This window comes from Tricharina praecox (genome assembly GCF_024521635.1).
Source record: "Tricharina praecox strain CBS 144465 chromosome Unknown BZA05scaffold_6, whole genome shotgun sequence".
In the NCBI taxonomy this organism is placed as follows: Eukaryota; Fungi; Ascomycota; class Pezizomycetes; order Pezizales; family Pyronemataceae; genus Tricharina; species Tricharina praecox.
In genome coordinates this window covers 111,874-131,294 of record NW_026250408.1, presented here as the reverse complement: position 1 = coordinate 131,294, position 19,421 = coordinate 111,874, and the positions used below count along the sequence as shown (strand labels likewise).

General features: G+C 56.0%; 5 protein-coding genes and 1 non-coding gene across 6 annotated transcripts; 4 read left to right on the top strand and 2 right to left on the bottom strand.

Annotated features, from left to right (window-relative positions):
- Window positions 1-1,835: 1,835 nt before the first annotated feature.
- Window positions 1,836-6,545, top strand: BZA05DRAFT_390710 (potassium/sodium efflux P-type ATPase). Its single transcript, XM_051482915.1, is given in 4 exon segments — window positions 1,836-2,737; window positions 3,420-4,091; window positions 4,146-6,381; window positions 6,394-6,545. The coding sequence occupies 3 exon segments, from the start codon at window positions 2,054-2,056 to the stop codon at window positions 6,264-6,266; spliced, it is 3,477 nt and encodes a 1,158-aa protein (XP_051341469.1). The 5' UTR covers window positions 1,836-2,053; the 3' UTR covers window positions 6,267-6,381; window positions 6,394-6,545.
- A 2,811-nt stretch (window positions 6,546-9,356) lies between these two features.
- BZA05DRAFT_390706 (uncharacterized protein) lies at window positions 9,357-11,969 on the top strand. Its single transcript, XM_051482914.1, has 4 exons — window positions 9,357-9,555; window positions 9,610-9,684; window positions 9,738-11,713; window positions 11,776-11,969. The coding sequence occupies exons 1-3, from the start codon at window positions 9,447-9,449 to the stop codon at window positions 11,468-11,470; spliced, it is 1,917 nt and encodes a 638-aa protein (XP_051341468.1). The 5' UTR covers window positions 9,357-9,446; the 3' UTR covers window positions 11,471-11,713; window positions 11,776-11,969.
- Window positions 11,970-13,252: 1,283 nt separating this feature from the next.
- Window positions 13,253-13,936, top strand: BZA05DRAFT_231906 (uncharacterized protein). Its single transcript, XM_051479829.1, has 3 exons — window positions 13,253-13,274; window positions 13,330-13,619; window positions 13,672-13,936. The coding sequence occupies exons 1-3, from the start codon at window positions 13,272-13,274 to the stop codon at window positions 13,856-13,858; spliced, it is 480 nt and encodes a 159-aa protein (XP_051341467.1). The 5' UTR covers window positions 13,253-13,271; the 3' UTR covers window positions 13,859-13,936.
- Window positions 13,937-15,471: 1,535 nt separating this feature from the next.
- BZA05DRAFT_390704 (uncharacterized protein) lies at window positions 15,472-15,953 on the bottom strand. The gene has a single exon (XM_051482913.1). The coding sequence runs from the start codon at window positions 15,861-15,863 to the stop codon at window positions 15,495-15,497; it is 369 nt and encodes a 122-aa protein (XP_051341466.1). The 5' UTR covers window positions 15,864-15,953; the 3' UTR covers window positions 15,472-15,494.
- BZA05DRAFT_231900 (ELO family) lies at window positions 15,847-17,220 on the bottom strand. The gene is made up of 2 exons (XM_051479828.1): window positions 16,368-17,220; window positions 15,847-16,306 (listed from the first exon to the last, which is right to left on the bottom strand). The coding sequence occupies exons 1-2, from the start codon at window positions 16,991-16,993 to the stop codon at window positions 15,952-15,954; spliced, it is 981 nt and encodes a 326-aa protein (XP_051341465.1). The 5' UTR covers window positions 16,994-17,220; the 3' UTR covers window positions 15,847-15,951.
- A 1,931-nt stretch (window positions 17,221-19,151) lies between these two features.
- On the top strand, window positions 19,152-19,223 carry BZA05DRAFT_t106. The gene has a single exon. It is a non-coding gene; the product is annotated as a tRNA-Trp (tRNA).
- The last annotated feature ends 198 nt before the right edge of the window (window positions 19,224-19,421 follow it).

Genomic DNA, 19,421 nt, shown 5'->3' with positions numbered 1-19,421 from the left:
GGTCGCAGTCCGATCTCCGGGCAACTCGGCCGGGTTCGTTCCTTGCGGCCAATGAATCAGGGCGGCGGATATCGGCCCGGTGCCGGGCTACCGCAATATCTGGATTCTGGGCACGATAGATAATCAGAAATCCTAGCTGTCGGCTTGGCTTGAGCTCGGTAATCCTGTCGGCTTGGCCAACTAGAGCTCTGCGTCGTCAGCTCCTGCAACCCCGCAGCTTGGCCGGAGAAACCTTGGCCCCTTGAGGATTCCCACGAACGAGCCCGCCCGGAACAGGGACGAAGACAGCACACGAGGAAACATCCTTTCAGCCGTTGCCGTGGGTACTTACTCGCCTACCTGTGCCAACAAGAAGCGACATCGCAGGGTGGGAATGAGATGCCCCCACGCTGTCTTCATGCTGCGATCATGATTCACGAAGAGTCAGCACGTCACGTGTTCGTGATCGCGGGGCGTCGGCTAAGGGAGTGGATCGTGCATGGCCGGAGGCGGCAATCGCATCCGAAGTCCCGTGTTCGCAATGTTTCAGGCGTGCAAGTGCTCGTGAGTTCGCCAGGGTGGACGAATTTGCCCGTGTTCCCTGGAGTCGTTTGTATCATAACAGCGGATGGATGTCGGTTAATACCTAGTCTGCCGTGTGTCGGCGGCGGATCGTCGAGATGAGGCTCGGTCTCGTCCTTATCGATTGCGATTCGATACGGCAGATGGGTGCTATCGCACAGTATTAAGCAAAGTGCTGGTACATGTGTACCTATATTGCACATTAGGCATTGCATTAGGTAGAGCAGGTAGAGCACCACCATGTACTGGTAGCTTCTTGATTGGTCCAGTGCGACAAGAGCCCGCCTATAGGTGATATTCGCTTTGCTTCCGGAATGGCCCGTGGCGATGCACGTCCGTTGGGGGCCGTTTCTGCCTCCGTTGTTCCTCTGCGTTCCCGCCGTTGTTTCCCTTCTTCTCTGCTTCCTTTTTTCGTTCTTCTCCGCGTTTTCATTCTTTTGGGGACCGTCGAGGAGGGGCATGAGTAGACGGATAGACAATCTGGCATGCGATTTACCCTGATCGGCATGGCTTCTCCCCGGAGCACCCACACTCCAGTGCGGGGAAGCAAGACACACCCGTGCTCACGGGGTCCAGATGCGGCCGAATAATGGACGACTGGGGAACGTGGCGCCATGTTGGCATGCCACCCAGTCGATGGCAGATGCTTCCCTTGCACAGGGATGGATGGCCGGAGCCGGTAGGGCTGCGAAGCTATACCGGTGGGTATGTAGGTAGAATCGCAGCTCAGGATCGCGACGAGCTCTCTCTGCTGTACTTTCTCGTGCCGAATCTTGTTCGCTGTCAGTGTTCGCTCTGTTCGTTCGCCATTGAGGCGATGATTCCATGTAGATAGTACGTACCATGCCGGTAGGCGCTAGGAACTATCTATCCCTGGTACTAGACAGCTAGTAGCTATGACGGAAGTCCTGAGCTGTCTTTGCAGCCGGTTCGTCGTGGGAAACATTGAGCCTGAATCAGCGAATCGAATCGATAGTTACTGGTAATTGTCCTGATTTTGCGTGCTTCTTCGCAATTCAATTCTGTTGATGCCACCCTGTGCAGCGCGCTCCATGGCGAGGTTGGCGGTCATGGTGATTGGCCAGCGATAGCTTGTTGAAAGCTTGGCGAGCCGAGGCGCAGCAGCTCGGCGGCGAGAAACAAACCCAGCCCGTCAACCAACCAACCTCCCTGGCCCTGCACACACACCTCCCCCCCATCGTCATATCTTTCAAAGTCCCCATCCACATCTCGCAACTAAGCAGAATAGCCCCAATCATCTTAAGCACTAGAGCTCGTCAATAAAAAGGGAAAAAAGGTATATATGCTCCCCTCCCATCACCCTCAAAGATTGCCTTCCTCCTACCCGCCTTCTTGATCTCTGGAAGCTCACCTCAATCGTCGAAACTTCAAATAGTATCTTACAACTACTACTTTGCCCCCCCCCCCCCCAAACCGCTTCGTCTTCCTTCATCTATCTATACAAACTTCGTCAGGTTTCCAGTTCTATTGAATGGTGAACTCTACTCCCGCTTCGTCCTCTTCCCCAACCACCTCTCCCATCAACCAGCACTCTGGCCTCGTCACCGTCCAAGCCAGCGAGGAAGGTTGTAATGACGACCCGCCGCCTATACCGCAGCCTTCTGTCGGCAATGGGCCCAATCCGCCCTATCACTTGCCGGCAGGAGGCATTCCTATCTCCCACAACGATCCAGTCGACGTGACTGCACGGCCCCAGCAGCCGTTTGAATCAACAACCACGCACCAGCTCGCTACCGGACACCACGTCAAGGTCTACGACTATGGCGCGTCTCACGCGGGCTCTCCGACGGAGCAGCCCAAGGGTGGTTTCGTCTCGCAGCAACGGCAGCAGATAAGCCCTTCGACGACCGTGACGTCCATCAGAGACACCTCGACTTCGACCGCTCCCGTTTCCGCCAATTCTTCGGTGACCGCAGTCGAGACGGATGAGACCACCATCGATATCGAGATGAAGGGCTTCTACGACGGCAAGAATCCGCACACCGCCGACGCCGGAGCTGTCGCTGCGGTTCTCGGCGTGGACATGGCTATGGGTCTCAAAACGTCCGTTGCTCAAGAGAAGCTTCTGGCCGATGGACCCAACACCCTGACCACCGGAGAAGGCATCACCTGGTGGGGTGTGCTCCTGAGACAGGTTTCCAACAGTTTGACTTTGGTAGGCTAACCCCCCGTCTTTACTTTGCTCTTTGTTTCGCTTCGCGTGCGCTTCTTGTTGCCATACTCGATCCCCCTTGCTTCCGGCTTATCTCCGTACTTATGTGCGGGGTAATCGGGGAAACGTGTTTGGTGACACGAGAGCCATGGTTACTCCATCCGTTTCTACGGAGAGTATTATACCACCACAACCCTGCGAGGTCGATGGCGGGCGGCGCGATTTCCCGCGTTCGTACCCCTCGACTGGCGTGGTTTCGTGGCTCTGTCCTCTTGCATTTACCCCACCTCTTCGGAGAAGAGACTGATCCGATAACCTGCTCCTGCTCCTCCCTTCATTCCTTGTCACTCAGATCGGAGCGGGTTTTGTTTTATTTTACGAGTGTGTGTTTGTAAATTGTTACTGTTGGGATGGAGGAGAGTGGAGCATAATACCCTGTACAGCCTCTGGTTGGATTCGTCCTCCATTGGCTCATTCTATGCCTGTGTTCTTTATCATCGCCTTCCCCCCTATCATGTTGCACCGCATTTTTGTTCGCAGAGAGAGAGGACCGAAAATCCAAACTCGAAGTACCAGCATATTTTGTCCCATTTCAAACCTGACAAAACGGAGACATACCGGACAAGATGACGACCAGAGCCAACACAACCTTGACGATACGAATGATATTAACTGTTTCTCGCAGGTTCTCCTCATTGCCATGGCAGCTTCGTTCGGTATGCTCGACTATGTCGAAGGCTCCGTCATCGCCGCCGTCATCTGTCTCAACATCGTGATCGGTTTCGTCCAGGACTACCGCGCTGAAAAAACCATGCAATCTCTGCACTCCCTGTCTGCCCCCATCGCCACGGTCATCCGGAACCAAGGCAAGATCGAGAAGATCAAGGCGGAAGAGCTGGTTGTCGGCGACATCGTCAAGATCACTGTTGGTGATGTCGTGCCCGCCGATCTTAGGGTCTTTGAGGCCATGAACTTGGAGACGAATGAGGCTTTGCTCACTGGAGAGAGTCTACCGATTGCAAAGAACCCGGCGTTCCTTGTCACCGACGCCAACTGCCCTATTGGCGATCGCCACAATATGGTATGGGCGTCGAGTACTGTCTCCAAGGGTCGTGCTCTCGGTGTTGTCGTCGCCACGGGTATGCAGACTGAGGTAGGTAGCATCGCCGAGTTGCTTAGAGGAAAGAAGGAGAGGCAGGGCGGGCCCTTCAAGAGATTCCTGAGGAAGATTAAGGAGTCGGGAAAGAACATTCTTGGACTTGTTGGTACCCCCTTGCAGGTCAAGCTCAGCAAGTTCGCGCTGCTCCTGTTTGGTTTCGCTATCCTGCTCGCCATCATCGTTTTCTCGGCATCCAAGGTATTTCCTTCCGTCCTACGAATTTCTATGATTGTGCATTCTAACCGAGAATAGTGGAAAATCTCCGATGAAGTCTTGATCTACGGTATCTGTGTTGCGGTGGCCGTCATCCCCGAGTCGCTGATTGCCGTCCTCACCATCACCATGGCCGTCGGTACGAAGACCATGGCCAAGGGCCACGTTATCGTCCGCAAGATGCAGGCGCTCGAGGCCGTCGGTGGTGTCACCAACATCTGTTCCGACAAGACCGGTACCCTGACGCAGGGAAAGATGGTTGCTCGCAAGGCGTTCATTCCCGGTCTCGGAGAGTTGAAGGTGGATGGTGTTGAAGGTCCTTTCGATCCCACGAGTGGCCAGGTCTTCCTCGGAGAGAAGGCTGTCGATGGTTCTCTTGTTGAGAAGCACCCGGAGTTGGAGCGTTTCCTTGAGGCCATTGCTACCTGCAACCTGTCGACCGTTTCTCGTAACGATGACACCAATATGTCCTCCGAGAAGAAGGTTGGACAGTGGACCGCCAACGGAGAGCCCACCGAGATCTCGCTTCAGGTCCTCGCAATGAGGTTTGGAAAGGGAAAGCAGGATCTCCTGGCTTCCGGTGACTGGGACTTGATTGCGGAGCATCCTTTCGATTCGACCGTCAAGAGGATGAGCATCGTCTACCACCACAAGGGCCGTGATACTATCGAGGCTTTCATGAAGGGTGCCGGTGAGGTCATTGTTCCTACGCTCGCCATCCCCGAAGACCAGAAGGCCGAGATCATGGATATGATTGAGCGGCTTGCCGGCGAAGGACTCCGTATCCTCTGTGTCGCCCACAAGCGCATCGACCGCTCCGACGCAGCCAACCGCAATTCGGTCGAGAGCAACATGAACTTCTTGGGATTGGTTGGACTCTACGACCCCCCGAGACCGGAGACCAAGGACGCCGTCCGCCGCTGCAAGATTGCCGGTGTTGAAGTCCACATGCTCACCGGTGACCATATCCGTACCGCCACTGCGATCGCCCACGAAGTTGGTATCTTGGAGGCAGCCATGCCCGCCGCTCTCGCCAGCACCATGGTCATGACTGCCACCGCCTTCGACGCTCTTTCCGACGCCGAGGTGGATGCACTCCCTGCGCTCCCCAAGGTTATCGCCAGATGTTCTCCCACCACCAAGGTCCGCATGGTCGAGGCGCTTCATCGCCGTCGCGCCTTCTGTGTCATGACCGGTGATGGTGTCAACGACTCGCCAGCCCTCGCCAGAGCCGATGTTGGTATTGCCATGGGACTCAGCGGCTCGGACGTTGCCAAGGACGCCGCCGATCTGGTTCTCACGGACGACAACTTCGCATCGATCGTCCGCGCCGTCGAGGAGGGACGAAGACTGTTCGACAACATCCAGAAGTTCATCATGCACTTGTTGATCTCCAACATCTCGCAAGTTGTCCTCCTCCTCATCGGTCTCTCCTTCCAGGATCAGAACAAAGTCTCCGTCTTCCCGCTTTCCCCGCTCGAGATCCTATGGGTCAACATGATCACGTCGTCGTTCCTAGCACTCGGCCTCGGCCTCGAGGAGGCCAGCCCCGACGTCATGACGCGTCCACCGCACGACCTGCGCACCGGCGTCTTCACGTGGGAAGTCATCATCGACAAGATGTTATACGGGATAACCATGGGGGTCCTGTGTCTGGTGTCCTTCGTCATCGTCATCTTTGGCGCCAACGACGGCAACCTCGGCCGCGACTGCAACCATGGCTACAACGAGACCTGCGACGCCGTGTTCCGCGCCCGCGCTACAGTCTTCTCCGTCCTCTCGTTCCTACTCCTACTCACCGCTTGGGAGGTGAAGCACTTCACCCGCTCGCTGTTTCGGCTTAACCCTGAGCGCCATACCGGCCCGTTCGCGGTTTTCCATGCGGTCTGGTATAATCGCTTCTTGTTCTGGGCGGTCGTTGCGGGCTTCTTTGTCACCTTCCCCGTGGTGTATGTCCCTGTGTTTAACACTGTCGTGTTCAAGCACATGGCTATCAGCTGGGAGTGGGGCGTGGTCGTGGGGTGCTGTGTTGTCTACTTGAGTGTCGTCGAGGGCTGGAAGGCGATTAAGCGCTGGAGGGGATGGGGGAGCGCTGGGTATAAGAAGCCCGTGATCCAGGAGATGGAGAATGGGAGTATGCTGGAGGTGAGGACGAAGTAGGGTGGCGGTGTTGGAGTTGGCGGCGTTGGGAGGGGTGGGGGTTTATGATTTTGGATGGGTATGGGTATGAGAGATGATGATGTGGTATGAGAGATGATGGATGGGATGATGGATGGGATGATGGATGGGATGATGGATGAGGGATGAGGGATGGGATGAGAAATGCTGTTGACCAGAGTTACTTTCTTTATTTGTACGTGTATATCGCCTGCTGCGTATCTGCTAGCTATGCGGATTTGGGGATATGTGGAGAGTACAATTTACTGGCTGGCCATAGTACGTTTTGTTCCTTTGGTGATGTGATGTGAGATTCGTGAGAAAACGCAAACCAGCCACAGTTCTAACCACCATGTAATCCATATCAACACCTGCCGACCATATCTAGGACACTCGCTCTTGCACCTCCTTTCAGTCTTGGAAGGAGAAGCAATCATGAGATAGACAGGATTCTCCAGCCCCCGGGCGTGCAAATATTACCAATGACAAATGTGCAATACCTTCCTTGAAGTTTGGACGAGTGACGACGTTGGCTTTTCGGCGAGAATTTTTCATCGAGAATCGCAACACTTCGAAGTTTGAAGTTCGAGGGATGGGGAAGGAAATTTTGAGTCGTGAGTCGTGAGTCTCGAGTCGCGATCCCCCTTCCTTTAGGCTTCGGCTAGAGTACTCTCCCGTGACCGGCGACCGCGACCGCGCCCCCGGCCCGTCGTGCCGCCAATTATCATCACCAACCCAGAGTCCCACACACGCGTCGGCGACTCAGCGACATCTACATACATAGATTCTGATTCTGCTTCTGAAACCATCAACTTCCCCATCGCACAGCACGATTATTTCTCAAACCCGTTCGAAGCATTGAAGCATCGAAGCATTGGCACACCTGCAGCTACAGCTGCGGTTGCACCGGCGCCGCGACGGCGGATAGTATGTACCTGGTATGTGAGCTTTCAGCTTTCAGCCTTCAGCCCTCGGGACCAGGCAGGTCACTTGAGCGCTTGCTTGGTGCTTGAGTGGACGCCCGATTAAGTCTTGGAAATAAGGGAGGTATCAAAAAGACTGATGGATGCCTGGCTGAGGGCGATTCTTCTGGGCTTTCGAGGGGATGGGGTTGACGGCGGGCGAATGGGGGTGAAGATTTTGGCCTCAAAACAGATGACAGAGCAAGCCGACGGCTGAGAGAAGTCACCGCGATGCTCTCCCACTCCCACAGCCCCGCCATCGAGACTCCACGGTTCAGCCCCAAGCCAGCCTAAGCCCAAGTACTCGCTTCTCTAACAAAGATAGGTACAGTTAGTGGCTGGGACATGGCTGGTGTGGCTGGGCGTGGCTGGGCGTGGTTGCGGCTGGGAGCAACGTGTTAGTGCAGATGGGCGTAAGTGCAAATGGTGCCCCTATTTTTTTGTCGTCCACGGGAGAATTCTGTAGATGCGAGAATACAGTACATCATGTCACCAGCAATGGCAACACCTAGGCGATGGCGGAGAACGAGAGATGTTTGTGCTGGGAGTGGGTCACCCGTTGGCGGGTCCCCGGCGCCGGATGCCTACATGAAGTATCACGTGATGCCAAGATGTGGCTGACAGGACTCGGGTTTTAGCGCTGTACCTATCTTTGTTGGACTAGCGAGTACCGATAACGCACCCGGATCGCCACTAAGCAGCCGCCGCCGAGACATCTTAGCGTCCTCCGCACGGAACTAACGGATTTTCGATGGAGCCGAAAACCACTCTAGTTAAGCGCTGGAGTGGGGCTCGGGGGAGGGGTGTTATGCTGACGAGTGGTTTCATACGTGATGATAATTTCATCGCGGTATGAACGAAAGAAAGAACGAGAAGTGATTCGTGAGGAATCGATTGGAAGGTACACACCCTAGATACTCTAGATACTCTAGATACCATACATACACGTGCTCTCCATCTCCCGAGATCTTAGGCGTCCACACAGGCCTGGCAGATTCCGCATCCGCATCATCCCATCCCCATCGGTGTCAGCCAGAGGAGTTTCTATCTATAGCGACCGTGCAGCCACCCCCAAAAGTCAGCAATCTGCCTATAGATCACGGATGGGCTGGGTTGTTTGCCCATCCCTCACCCTCACCTTATCCGTTTCGCATTCATCCGTGTAACTCCCCAACCCGACAACTGTGTATTCGTTGCGTTCCCTGTCCGGCTGCTGCTGCCAGAAGAGCGAGGCAAGATTCGATATCGATGCGCAAAGCGGGCTGTGCTGTGCTCCATATTCTTCACCAATTCGACACCTCGACTCCCCCCGCCCATAACTAAACTACGCTAGAGCCAGGTCGCTACATTCCATATCTAGTCCGAACTACCCTTCGGCAGGCACCTCGCTAAGCCGATGTCCGCCCCGCATCCGGCGCGCCCGCGCCCTCGCCCGCGACCACGCTTCTCGTCCACGGTGACCGAGCCGTTCGATCCCGTGTACAGCTACGACGAGCACGACTTCTCGGACACCGATGGCCACGCCCCCTCGCGGCGGCAGCGCGCGCAGACCTCGCCGGCGCCCGCGCCCGTGTCGTACCCGTTCTCGCCGTACGAGTCCCCAGCCACAGCGGGCATGCCGCCCGTAGGCGTAGGCGTGTACGGCGGCGAGTTCTTCGAGAGCCCGGAGTCGTCGCCGCGACTGCAGCCGACGGTGATGCCACACATCCGCCCACGTACCGCGTCCACCGTCGAGGTCCCCTCGATGGGCGCGTGGATTGCGCCCCTGCCGCCGAGCGCCGCGCGCGTGGGCACCGGCACGGGCACAAGAGAGAGGGACTTTGCGATCCCCCCGTTGAGTCGGCAGAGTACCTTTGGCAGTATCGCGACGCTGGATGATGATGAGGCGGATGTGGATGTGGAGAATGTGCCGCTTTCGCCGGTTAAGAAGGGGGGCGGGGTCGAGGTCGAGGAGCGTGGGGACCGCGAGGAGCGTGTGGATAAGCCGAAGGATAAAGGGAAGCGGATGACGCTGGCGTTTGACGAGCACGGGCCGGGCCACGGGGGAATGTCGCGACACGAGAGTATGGCGACACGGCTGGGGAGGAGTATCATCGGGACTGTGACGCGGGGTCGGACGTCGGCGGGGGCTGGTGGGGCGGGGAGGTGGGGCACGTTAAGGAGGAGTCGGTTGCTGGGCGATGAGGATTATACGGAGCTGGGCGCGCTCGAGGAAAGGGAGATGCCCATCGGAATGGATGTTTCCACATTTGGGCCTGAGTATACGGTGCCGCATCAGACGGCGAAGGCGATGGAGACCGCGGGGTTTAATGAGAATCTAGCGTACACAGGTGGGTACTTGGCTAGATGGACGATGGCAGCGGGGAGGGGCTGATACAGCGCAGATACCGGAGAGGCCATTGATCTGTCGATATTGTCGGGGTTTAATGATGAAGGTGGATTTAATAGTTTCCGCAGCTGTGGGTATTACCTTGTTTGACACCCCCGAAGCCCCGCTAACCGTTGGCTACAGTGGAAACAAGATCGATACACCGCGCTAGCACGTTCGATACCTACAACAAACAGAGCTTCTACTTTCCACCGGGCCGACATGTCCCCAACTGGAAACCGATAGTACTACAGACATGGTACCTGGTGATGTTGATAATATTGACGATCATCATGATCGCCACCGTCGAGGTCCTGTACCAGCTATCGGATCGGCATGTCTTGCGAAAAGGTCCCATTCCCGAGGGCGGCGGGTTATTCTCCTACATCAAGATCGACCATCTCACAACGTTACAATTTGCAATCTGGAAATACGTGCCGACCCTCGTCGGCGTGGTCTACGGTATCCTCTGGAAAGTGACGGACGAAGAGCTGAAGCGCTCGGAGCCATACTACCAGCTCAGCAAAGGATCCTCTGGCGCCCTCGCCGCAGAATCCCTCAACATCGAGTACCACACCGTGTGGTCGCCGATGGTCCCGATCGCGGCACTGAAGTACCGGCAATTTGTTGTCGCCGCGGGAGGAATGATCTCCTTCCTCGCATCCACAACAGTGCCGATCTTCCTCTCCGTCGTGATCCGCGTGGACCCCTCGCAGAAAGAGCGCAAGAGCCTCCCCGACGGCGGCAAGAGCGCGATCAAGCGTCTCGTCGTCGACGCGGTGTGGACGCGCCTGGTGGAGGTGAACCTTGCCGTCATCGTCGTGCTCGCCATATACGTGGTGTGGAAGCTTACGCACCGCCGGTCGGGACTGCTCGGGGATCCCAGCGGCATTGCCGGGATCGCCGCCATGGCGAATAAGTCTCACATCCTGATGGACTTCCGCGACCTCGATGTGGCGGATGAAAACCGCATCCATAAGCAGCTCGCGAAGCGCACCTACATCCTCCACAAGGGCGCACTATGGCAGGCCGAGGTCCTCGCCGACGCCAATGTTGACGGCGACGCCTCCGCCCCGCGCGCGATGAACCCACACCCGCTACTCCTCCGGATCAAGGGCATGGGCCCGTTCATGTTCTTCTGCTTCCTGATGCTCGCGCTGCTGCCGTTCATGGTATACAACCCGGCGGCCAACGTGATAATCGACAAAGCGCCCTGGGTGATAACGGGGATCTCCATCTTCCTCAAGTCGGTCTGGGAGCTGCTAGAGAAAGACATGCGAATGCTCGAGCCGTTCTGGCAGCTGTTCCACCGCAACGCCGGCAGCAGCGTGCTCACACTCGACTACTCCGCGACGATTCCCGGGTACATCATCATCAAGGCCCTGTCGAAGGGCCACTTCCTCCTCGCTTGGGTCACCTCCGTCACGATCCTTATCGAGGTGCTCACCGTCGTCATGGGCTCGCTCGACGTGCAGGGCGGCGAGGAGAGCCACCTCTCCTCGTCGATCTCGTTCGGCCTCGCAATCGCCATCTTCGTCCTCGTGCTGATCACGGAGTGGGCAGTGCTGTACTTCCGGCGGCACCCGTTTCTCCCGCGGCAGCCGGGGACGATCTCGTCCGTACTGGCGTTCATACACCAGTCGCGCATGCTCACGGACTTTGAGGGCACGGAGACGGAGAGCACACTGCAGAGGAAGAAACGTCTGGCAAAGGTGGGAAAGCGCTACGGCTTTGGTTGGTACTTGGGAAGAGACGGGAAGAGACACCTCGGCATTGATCATGAGCCGCTACTCGAGGGGTATAGGTTCGGGATGGACCCCAGGAAGGCGGTCGTTGATGCGCCCGTGGGGTGGGAGAGGTATGATGGTGCCGGCTGATGGGTGCTGGAAGTGGGAGATCCGAGATGGCTCGAGACGGGGATGGGAGGCGGGAGGGGAGAGGAGTGGGGGTGAGGAGAGGAGGACATGTACCGCTGCTGCTGTCTGTAGGGACCTAATTGGGCGTGCGTACGTGTTCCCGTGTTCTCCATGTAGAGGAGAAGTTTTGGTTATAATGGAACGGTTGATACCCATTTGCGCGTTCGTGAATCGTGATCAGGGACTGATAAGGGTGGTATCATGGTATGTGTTGTGGCAACGGATGGATGGCAATCATGCGATGTCACTCACTGAGTAAGTTATAGATGAGGTCATTCGAATTTCTCAGTAAGCCCCCGCGATAGCTGCCGAAGAAGCGAACACGCCGCTCGGGAGAGCAAGTGATTTCAACTATTACCTAGTAGGGGTAGACTGTGGTCGAGCGAAGGACGAATCAGCCTTGTAGCTAGCAAGGGGTTGAGTTTGTGACAAGCGGGCCGAGCCGGCGATATGATAGATGTGCAGTTTTGTAGTTTGCTTCTTTGCGTTCTTCTTTGCTGGTATGTGCTCAAGGCGGCAAAGAGGGGGACGAGGGGACACGGACATACCATCTCTTGAGATTTGATCTCTGCGTTTACTACCAGTCTCCGCCTTCGGTCCTCCGACTAGTGAGACGGTGGTTAAAAGGTGTGATCAATTGAGCGAAGTCGACTCTCAAGGGTATCAGAATGAGGATGGGGTGTTTGCCGCTGTCCACGACTAGTGGTACGGTGCCTTTGTACAATACGGGTCTGAACTTGGTACGGGAACAGATTCCCCGGGTTCTCGGGGGTCCGTTTCTACCGTTGCAATTAGCAGTTTGATACCGGTGCCGAGGGTTACCTTGCGTTGATATCTTCTGTGTGATTGATATCACTCGGGGCTTTCACACTAGTCAAACCAAAACCGGATTTGCTGTTCAACGTTATCGCACTGCCCTAGCCAACAATGCCGGTAACCTTTTGAATGTCCGGAAGTGTGAGTTAGGGTTCCGATATCCAACCCTACGGCCCACAATCCACCACAAAACCAGCCGCAGCAAAGCCGCATCCTTCTCTTCCTCTTTCTCTCACATTACACTTCAACACAACACACATCCACCTAACATCAATCCACCCACAGCCCTTCGGGGCAATATTTCCCACCCACCTTTCTTTCTCAACTCCACGCCTTTTAATTCACTTTCCCTTCCCTTCCCTTCCGCTTTGCCCGCCCAGGGTGAACTGGCAAGGAACTAGCTCTGGCAGATAGGACCGCTCCATGATCTTATCTGCACGGCGGCCATGATCGAGATAGTCGGCCGGCGGAAATGATGGTTGTTGCAGAACGTGGCCGTCGCTTTTCTCCCCCCTCGAGGGGGCGGGGTGGTTGGGCCGGTGACGACACCGGCCCACACCAACTGGGTTGATTCGCTGCCACACCACCCCGTTCCCCTCGACTCTCCAACGCACAGACTTGGGTCGGCGTCGGCTTTCGGGTATGTCTAACCAACCAGCCATGTTAACGAACGGGTTTGAAGAGTCGGCTAACATATTAAGTGCGGGATATGATAGCACAATGTTGCGTGCGTGTCCGACAAGCGGACGAAGGATAAGAAGGAGAAGGCAGTCAAGGCTGCCCTGCGGATACCGGGAGGGGAATGGACGCAACTCGAAGATCAAGAGCGAAAATTGCCCCGGTAGTCTCGGGGGTGCAACCAGCAGGATCTGGGCTGCACAGTAGAAGGTGGTTTTCTCACCATCGCTTCCAATTTCACACAGCGCTGTCTGTTCGACCACCTTCAATGGTGAGTGTTCTTCAATTCAAGCTGTCGGTTGATCACTGCTAACTATTCACTACAGGGGATAAACTGCCTTCCCTCCTCAGCAGAACTTTGCATTATTTGTGCGGGTTCAGTTGCGTGGGCGATGGCTGACTCCCGGATCACGATCCGGCAGCTTGCCAATGCCCACGCCGCTGGTACATTAGCCTGTCTGGAATTTGGGTCCACAGAGGAAATCGTTTTCCGGCAGCTCGCCAATGCCCACGCCGCTGGTGCATTAGCCTGTCTGGAATTTGGGTCCACAGAGAAAATCGTTTTCCGGATGTGGAGGCTCCCCGGCCCGTGGCTCATGCTGCTGTCAATTTCGAGGTTCGTTCTAACATCCACTCCCGACTGCGTGAGCTGTACTGACTTGTAGAAGCTGCGTCCGATTGACGACCAAGTCGCTCGCCATGCTTCCGACCAAGAGGCTGAGCATAGCATCCAAGTCGCCGTTCGTCATGCTTCTAACCAGCAGCCTCAGCCTGGCATCGAAGTCGTCCAGAACCATCACCATCAGGCGGAAGCCGTCGTCACTGCCGAGGATCCCGATGCGATCCGCGAGATAGCTGTGTTTTTGTTTTCTGCTGTGTTTTTGCTTTGTTTTTGCTTTTGTTTGGCGGTTGCTAGGAATAATTGTTGCTGCTGAGTTTTTGTATTACTGCTTGAATTACTGCCTGAATTTCAATGAATATTTTGATCCACCCATAGTGTCTGAGACTTGAACTGAAAGTCGTTTTCTGCGGCCTGCGGCTTACGGCCTGAGTGACAGTTGACACTCCACTCCACTCCATTCGCGGGCTGGACGAACAAGGTAGGTATCATATGTACCATTACTCGTACAATACGCCACGTTCTGTGTGCTCCGCACGTGCTCTATAGTACACAAAGTAACAACAGCTTAGGTAGGTACGCCACATTCCCAGTGGCCATCGCCCGCCCGTACATTGGCACGGTCCGCCGTCCGCCGTCCGCCGTCCGCCGTCCATCTGCACAACTCCAGACCCCACTCCAGACTCCCGAGTCCACGCGCAGGCCCGCAGCCCGCAGGACCGCAGGGCGCATCCTGGTTTATCTGCAAGACTGCAAGACTGCAAAGGAAGATTAGTTATGCCGCAGTTATGCCGCATGGGACCTGTGTAACACCTCTACCTCCACCTCGACCTCCACCTCCACCTCCACTTTAACCCGGCTCAGCCCAGCCCAACCCGTCCTATCCCAGCGCGTCCCAAGCTAGTTCACAGCTGCCGAAGAATGAAGACTGAAGACTGAAGTTGAGTTTCCACGCAGTGCGCACAGAAGGGCCCATAACTAACCAATCAGGTTTGTGAAGGAACGTACATCCGCCGTCCGCCGTGCGCAGGAGGGAGCGCAGGAGGGAGGGTGAGCGATCGCTTTGTCATCGACGCATCGACGCATCGGCCGGCGAGCTGGAAACTAGGCAGAAACTAGGCAGAAACTGGCCAGAAACTTGAAAGACACTGAACACTTGACGGTACTTTCCCGTCACTGGCAGAGGAGAATACCGCGCACGGGGAGTCGGCGTCCGATGATACGGTGAAGAGGGAATGCGAGACTTGAGTTAGGTTTCCTATTCTCCGGGTAGAACGTAGGTGTCTTGACGGATTCATGTCATACAGACGGTCGTCGGTTGTGAGGGAATTTCCCGTTGCTTATCGCGACTGGCGACTTGCGAGTGTCGCATCACCCCCCCCCCCCCCCCCCCCCCCCAACAGACTCGACACTCGACGTGGGTGTAACCCAAAACATGAGATATCATCCTGCATACCGGGGTCTGGTACACTACTCTAGTGATTTGTCATCCGGATATACAACCGGGATATATAACCCGGATTTACGGAATCCCGGATTCGCGAGTGATGCGGGGCCACGGCGGTCATAGCCCATCGGGGCGAGGGCTGAGGGGACTCGGGGAGGGGAGGCTATGTACAAAACATACATGGGTCATTGACTCATCGACCTATCGGGCCGCTTGACGGAGGTTGAGATGGACTGGATATGGCTGTGGATATGAAGACGGAGTGTATTGTCCATGATCCAGATACTCAGGTTGCATGCAATTGACCGTTTCAAAGATAATCTCAAATTCACGAGTGACGTCGAATGTTGCCCTAGCCGACAGACCGCCACCGCCGCCCATCGCAACGGAAACCATGAGTGTCTGCAACCTTGATGTATTTTATTCTACACCCCCTTCCATAGAGTAGATAGGCACTTCCTGCGCCGCCGCCTGCATCGTCTAGGTAGATATGTACAGCTCCGCTCCCAACCGACATCCCACAGCCCAGCCCATCCTTCCACTCCCTTTCTCCCCCTCTTTCGTCGAAAAGTATATATACAGAACCCAACCCCCCCGCCTTGACCATCCTTATCCTTATCGCATGCAACAAATAAAAGCAAACCAGCCCAACAACTCCCTTGAAAAAGAAAACGAAAAAAGCCAAAAGAAAATGTGAAAGAAAATGTGAAAGAAAAGGTGTAAGAAAAGGTGTAGGAAAGGACGAGACATAGGAGATTCCGCGAAACTCCAATTCCAATAATCGTTCTAACCATTGCATCGTCGTCGTCGTCGATATTTTAATGTCGTCCGTGGTGTAGTAGTGTCGTGGGGCAGGGTATGCAAGCAGGGGGGGGGGGGGGTTTACTGCGACTTCTTCGCGCCCTCCCGCGCCTTGCTTCCCTTCTTAGTGTAGGACTCGACAAAGAACGCGACGAACAGGTAGGTGAGAGGGGCGAGGTAGAAGCAGTTGGTGAAGGTGGCAAAGATCTCGCCCGAATTGCTGAGGCAGGGGGTTTCCTTGTCGAGCTTGACGAACAGGTGCAGCGCGGCGAAGGAGCCGCCGACGATGAACTGCGTGATCTGCAGTGTGGTGAGCGACTGCTTCAGCAGCGCCGGCACCCGGATGTGAAGCCCCGTCAGTGTGTAGTACGTGTACATCAATGCGTGGATCAGGCTGTTGAAGATGCAGAAGATCCAGATCGGGGGTGCCATGTAGCTGCGAGGAAAGAGTTAGCGCAGGATCACGATAGCTGCGCGAGAAATGGAGGGGAACATACCGGATACCAGCCCACATGCAGATCATAGCGCCGGCGTGATGGTATGTCTGCAACAAGCTGCTCTTGCGGCCCTTGAGGAGGATGACGGCGGTGTCGATGACCTCGTAGAACTTGCTGAGGTAGAACCACCAGCCGTACCAGGCGAGCGCACCCTCCCACAGGCCCTCCATCGGCACGCCGTCAAACGAGCCCTCGATCCCAGTCGACGTTCCGTTGCCCATCATCAACACGCCGCGGGTCTCCTGGCGGATCTTGCACAGACTACCGATGGCATTGGGCAAGCTGCTCTTGTCGAGGGCGTGGTGCAGGCCACGGACCATGCCGACGAACGTCCATGCCGAGTAAACGGCGAGGAAGATGTTGTGCGCAACGACGAACGCCTTGAAGAGCCGGGTCTTTGCGATCGCGTAGGGTTGGCCGTTGGCGCAGTGGTTCAGCAGGTGCGCGGATACGGCGTAGACAGCGGCAATGGTGAGCGGCACACGGACATCGAGGAGGGCAGCGTAGATGTCTGCCGGGATTGGCACGTGCTGGGGGACGACGAGCGACGGCTGTCCGGCGTGGAACTCAGGGGTGAAGGGAGAAGCCGGAAGCGCCAGGTGGATGCTGCTCAGAGTGATGGCCATCTTTTCTGCTGCTGTGGACGAGACTGACGATGAGGAGATCTGGATGAATTCTGGTGGAGCCTGAGGCTGTATATGAGCAACTGGCGGGTTCTTGGACGCGGCGAACTGTTGAGAGCTTGGGGGCTAGTGTGGGGGAGGCAGGAAGCGACGAGCAGGAGAAGCCGGGCGGCCAGAGAGGAGGGGGGAAGGCGAGAAAAGTATAAAGAGCGTCGTGGTTGGTCCCTAGCTGACGGCGATGTCTTGGACAGGGCGATAGCTGTTCGCTTAGAGTTTTTTTTCTTTCTTTTCTTTTTTCTTTCTTTTTTTTTCTGTTGAGCGCCGGGCAGCAATTGGGTTAGCGACTCTGAGTTCTCCCAACAAAACTGCTCCGAAGACGCGGGTGCGTGCCAAGCCGCACCGTGTTCGAAACTCCGCTTTTCCCAGGATTTGAGGGAGGGACGGTGCGGCACGGCTGACTGGCATGCATTTTGTTGCTGCTGGAATTTAGCCATTCTTCAGCAGATTCGTCAATGAGGAGAGCTCGCGAGAGTTTGTGTGCACGAGTATCGATACGGATGCCTGGACGAGACGACGACACGACCAGACGGCGAGAGGGCGACGCGACGAGACGACGCCACCTCACGGATCATCTCCAGAGTCCGTGCTACTGCAATATCCTGGAACCAACACCCCGCTCGGCCCCAACCGTGGCCAACGGCATCGGTTGAGCTTTGTTGGGCTCTCTCCCTGCAGGATGACGAGACGAACAGCACGTCTAGAGCTGCAGCTGGCCCTCCCCTCCTCAACCTCATCCGCGGCTGAAAAACGCTTGTTTAACCGCCCTTTTCTTCCCCTCCACCTGCTGGCGTGGACTCGGCGAATTTCTCCGCGAGAGGGATGGGAAGCAGGGGTCGAGTTACCTCGGCATCGGTACGGCCGGCCTGGGAAACGGGCTCGATAAAGATCGTGGCCTAGGCGATGGGAGAAAAGGCGGAGAAGCCGATGGCGAGAGCGTAACCGTAGATGGGTTAGCCGCGAAAAAAAACTGTTGGATCCGCGACAAGGTGTCGAGTGGGGTGCAGGAACCACTCGGGAGTCGGCCTTGCTGCAAGCGGGATGGGTGTTGTGTCAACTGTCACTCGCGCGACGTCGTTTCGACAGTCAATATGATGTTCTCTCTCTCTCAGAAATCATCCACCTGTTGCGATCGCAAGACGGCCGGAATTTGCGATCTTCACCGTCGATCAGTTCCCGCGAAACGCGTGTTTGGCCCAAAGTCCAAACAATGGAGAGCCGTATAAACAGCCCACAAATTCACGACAATCCCGAGGTACCTCGCGGGACCTGCCTCGCGGGACCTGCATACGATCTAGGCATCGACTCTCGCGTGCGCGTTGTTGAAGATTAGCGTAAGGCTGCAGTTTACCGGGAAGATCTCTACTCGTATTCAGGCTGTATGGAAGGCTGCGCACGAATCGGTTGTCTTATCTTATCTTGTCTTTGGCCCGGGTATTATCTCTGGGTCTCGATCTTATCTTTGATCCTCACGCGACCCAACGGCTGACATAAGCGTGAAAGCTGCAGTCGCTGAAGCCGTCGAACGCAAGGTTTCGAGGGTGAGAAAGTATAAACACGATCACAATCTACGCGTACAAAGTACCATGCGCATCGGGTACATATGGTTTATCCCGTCGGAAACCTGCACCCTAGCCCAGTGCCCACAGATCTAGAACGAACTTCACCACAAAGGCTATCGCCGAATCTCCGATCCGGGGTGAGAGTATAATACCGTAAATCGCCGACACGAGGCGTGTCTGCGCACTGGGTGCACATACAGAAACGGTCTAGATCTGGAATTCCTCTCTTACATACATACCGCATTTAGGCGCGCGCCTTGTACCTATCCAGAAGTCTATGGCACTCAGGCTCCGAAAGAAACTCATATACCTATTAAGGTTCCATGCCGAGCTGATTGAACTCAGTAGATTTGTCTACCCCACCCAAAGACTTTCCATATTCCCCCTGCGAGTTTACGAAGCGGCGAGCGTATGCATACGGCCGCGCTCCAGATCAACCTGTCACCTCCGGCGGAGGTCGTTGCCCCACCTGCAGTACCTTGCTGCAACTCGTGAGGCTAAAATGATGTCATATTTTTGTCGAACCACTGTCACACACAGAAGACTCCGTGGCGCAATGGTAGCGCGTCAGATTCCAGACCTGAAGGTTGCGCGTTCAAATCGCGTCGGGGTCATTCCTTTTTTGCCCGTTTTGGCCCCACCCTCAACCCAACTATCCCCCCCGCTCCCCACCTACTATATACCCCTCCGCTCCCCACACTACAAACTAACGCGGCGAGGAGTCGTGGCAGATGCACAACACAATGTACGGGACTTCGTGGCTCAGATAGTTTGAGTGTTCTTTCGTGGGTTGGGGCCGAGTCTCGCGGCCG